Consider the following 1,734-nt stretch of genomic DNA (forward strand, 5'->3'; position numbering starts at 1 on the left):
TATTATTATACACTATGCATAGCCATAGAAGGTTAGGGTTTAGGGTTTAGAGGGTTTAGTCTGTTGGGGCCCTCAGCCACTTGTCGTGTGTCGGGATGGTTGCTGCAGCAGCTGCTGCAGCAGCAGCTGCTGCTGTTTTTTTTGCTGTAGCTGCAGCAGCTGCTGCTGGTTCTGTCCCATCTCCTGCCACAAATGTTGCTGCAGCAGTTTCTGTTGCTGTTGCTGTTGCTGTTGCTGTTGCTGCAGCAACTGCTGTTCCCCTTATTGTTGCTGTTGCTATTGCTATTGCTGTTACTGTTGCTGTTGCTGCAGCCGTTGCTGTTGCTGTTGCTGCTGCTGTTGCTGCACCAGTTGCTGCCCTAGCTGCTGCGCTGTATACTTATGCGGCTATCCTTACCCTTATTGTAGGCAAGCAACCTAATCAGCATATTGGTGTGCCGAGTCCGCATCTCCTCCAGACGCTCTAACTGCTGCTGCTGCAGCGGCTGCTGCTGCTGCTGCTGCTGCTGCTGCTGTTGCTGCTGCTGCTGCTGCTGCTGAATAAGTTCCTCCAACAGCTGCAGCGCTTGGAGCTGTGTTGGCTGCTGTTGCTGCTGTGCATACTGCAGATCCTCCCCACGCTGTCTACCCTGCTGCGTCCTGGGTTGCTGCTGCTGTTGTTGCTGTTGCTCCTCTGGTTCTTGCTGCTGTTGCTGTTGCTGCTGTTGCTGCTGTTGCTGTTGCTGCTGACGATGTTGCTGCACCAAGTGTTGCGCTGACCGCCGCGTCTTCCCTGTCCGCCCCTTATGCTTCTGCTCTTCACGCTGCTGCTCCTCTTGCTCTTTCTGTTGCTGTTGCTGTTGCTGTTGCTGCTGCTGCTGCTGCTCTTGCTGCTGTTGTTGCTGCTGCTGCTCTTGCTGCTGTTGTTGCTGCTGCTGCCGTTGCTGATTCCCCTCTGCTTTCCCCAGATTCAGCAGCCGCTTCAGCAAACTCCATTTCCCCTTTCGCCGTGTCTCTGGTTCCTGCTGCTGCTGCTGCTGCTGCTGCTGCTGCTGCTGCTGCAGCTGCTGTTGCAGTTGGTCTGCCACCGCAGCAGCAGCAGCAGCAGCAGCATCGGTATATTCTTCTTGTTCTGCATAATAATCATCAGCAGTACACTCATAAACTTTATTCTTTTTCTTTCCTTTTGTTGCTAATCTTCTTCTTACTATCTTATTTATACTATAATAAGAAGATAATGCATGCATGCACATTAATAACAAAAAAGAAACAACAATAGCAGCAAAAGAAACAATAAGGAAAGATAATCTAGTAGGCAGCAAGTGTTTTTGCTGCTGTTGCTGCTGCAACCATTTTCTTTCTTTATTGGGGATTCCTGCTGCTCCTGCTGCTGCTGCTGCTGCAGTTGCTGCAGCGCATGCAATGCAGAGCAGCAGACCCCACAGGCAAATCTTTTTGCTGAATATAGGCATTATTTCTTCTTATAAGAAAAGAAAAAAGAGACTAAATGCATGCATGAATGCATGCATGCATGCATGCAGGAAGGAAGGAAGGAAGGAGAGAAAGAAGGGCTGCTGCTTATTATATCTGCAACAAAAAACTTTTTATTATTTTGCTGCTGCAGTCGATCCCGATCCCGATCCCGATCCCGATAACAAGCATAACTCATTGATCTTCTTTCCCCATTTTAGGACATATACTGTTGCTGCTGCTGCTGCTGCTGCTGCTGCTGCTGCTGCAGTTGCTTATGCTGCT

The 1,734-nt window shown here is 49.7% G+C and overlaps 1 protein-coding gene across 1 annotated transcript; it reads right to left on the reverse strand.

Moving 5' to 3' along the window:
• Nucleotides 1–359: 359 nt before the first annotated feature.
• On the reverse strand, nucleotides 360–1,451 carry EMWEY_00051860 (hypothetical protein; the record flags this gene model as incomplete). Its single annotated transcript, XM_013479769.1, has 2 exons — nucleotides 360–1,111; nucleotides 1,418–1,451. The coding sequence occupies 2 exons, from the start codon at nucleotides 1,449–1,451 to the stop codon at nucleotides 360–362; spliced, it is 786 nt and encodes a 261-aa protein (XP_013335223.1).
• Between the last annotated feature and the right edge of the window lie 283 nt (nucleotides 1,452–1,734).

Source organism: Eimeria maxima, genomic scaffold (genome assembly GCF_000499605.1).
Source record: "Eimeria maxima Weybridge genomic scaffold, Emw_scaff1358, whole genome shotgun sequence".
In the NCBI taxonomy this organism is placed as follows: domain Eukaryota; phylum Apicomplexa; class Conoidasida; order Eucoccidiorida; family Eimeriidae; genus Eimeria; species Eimeria maxima.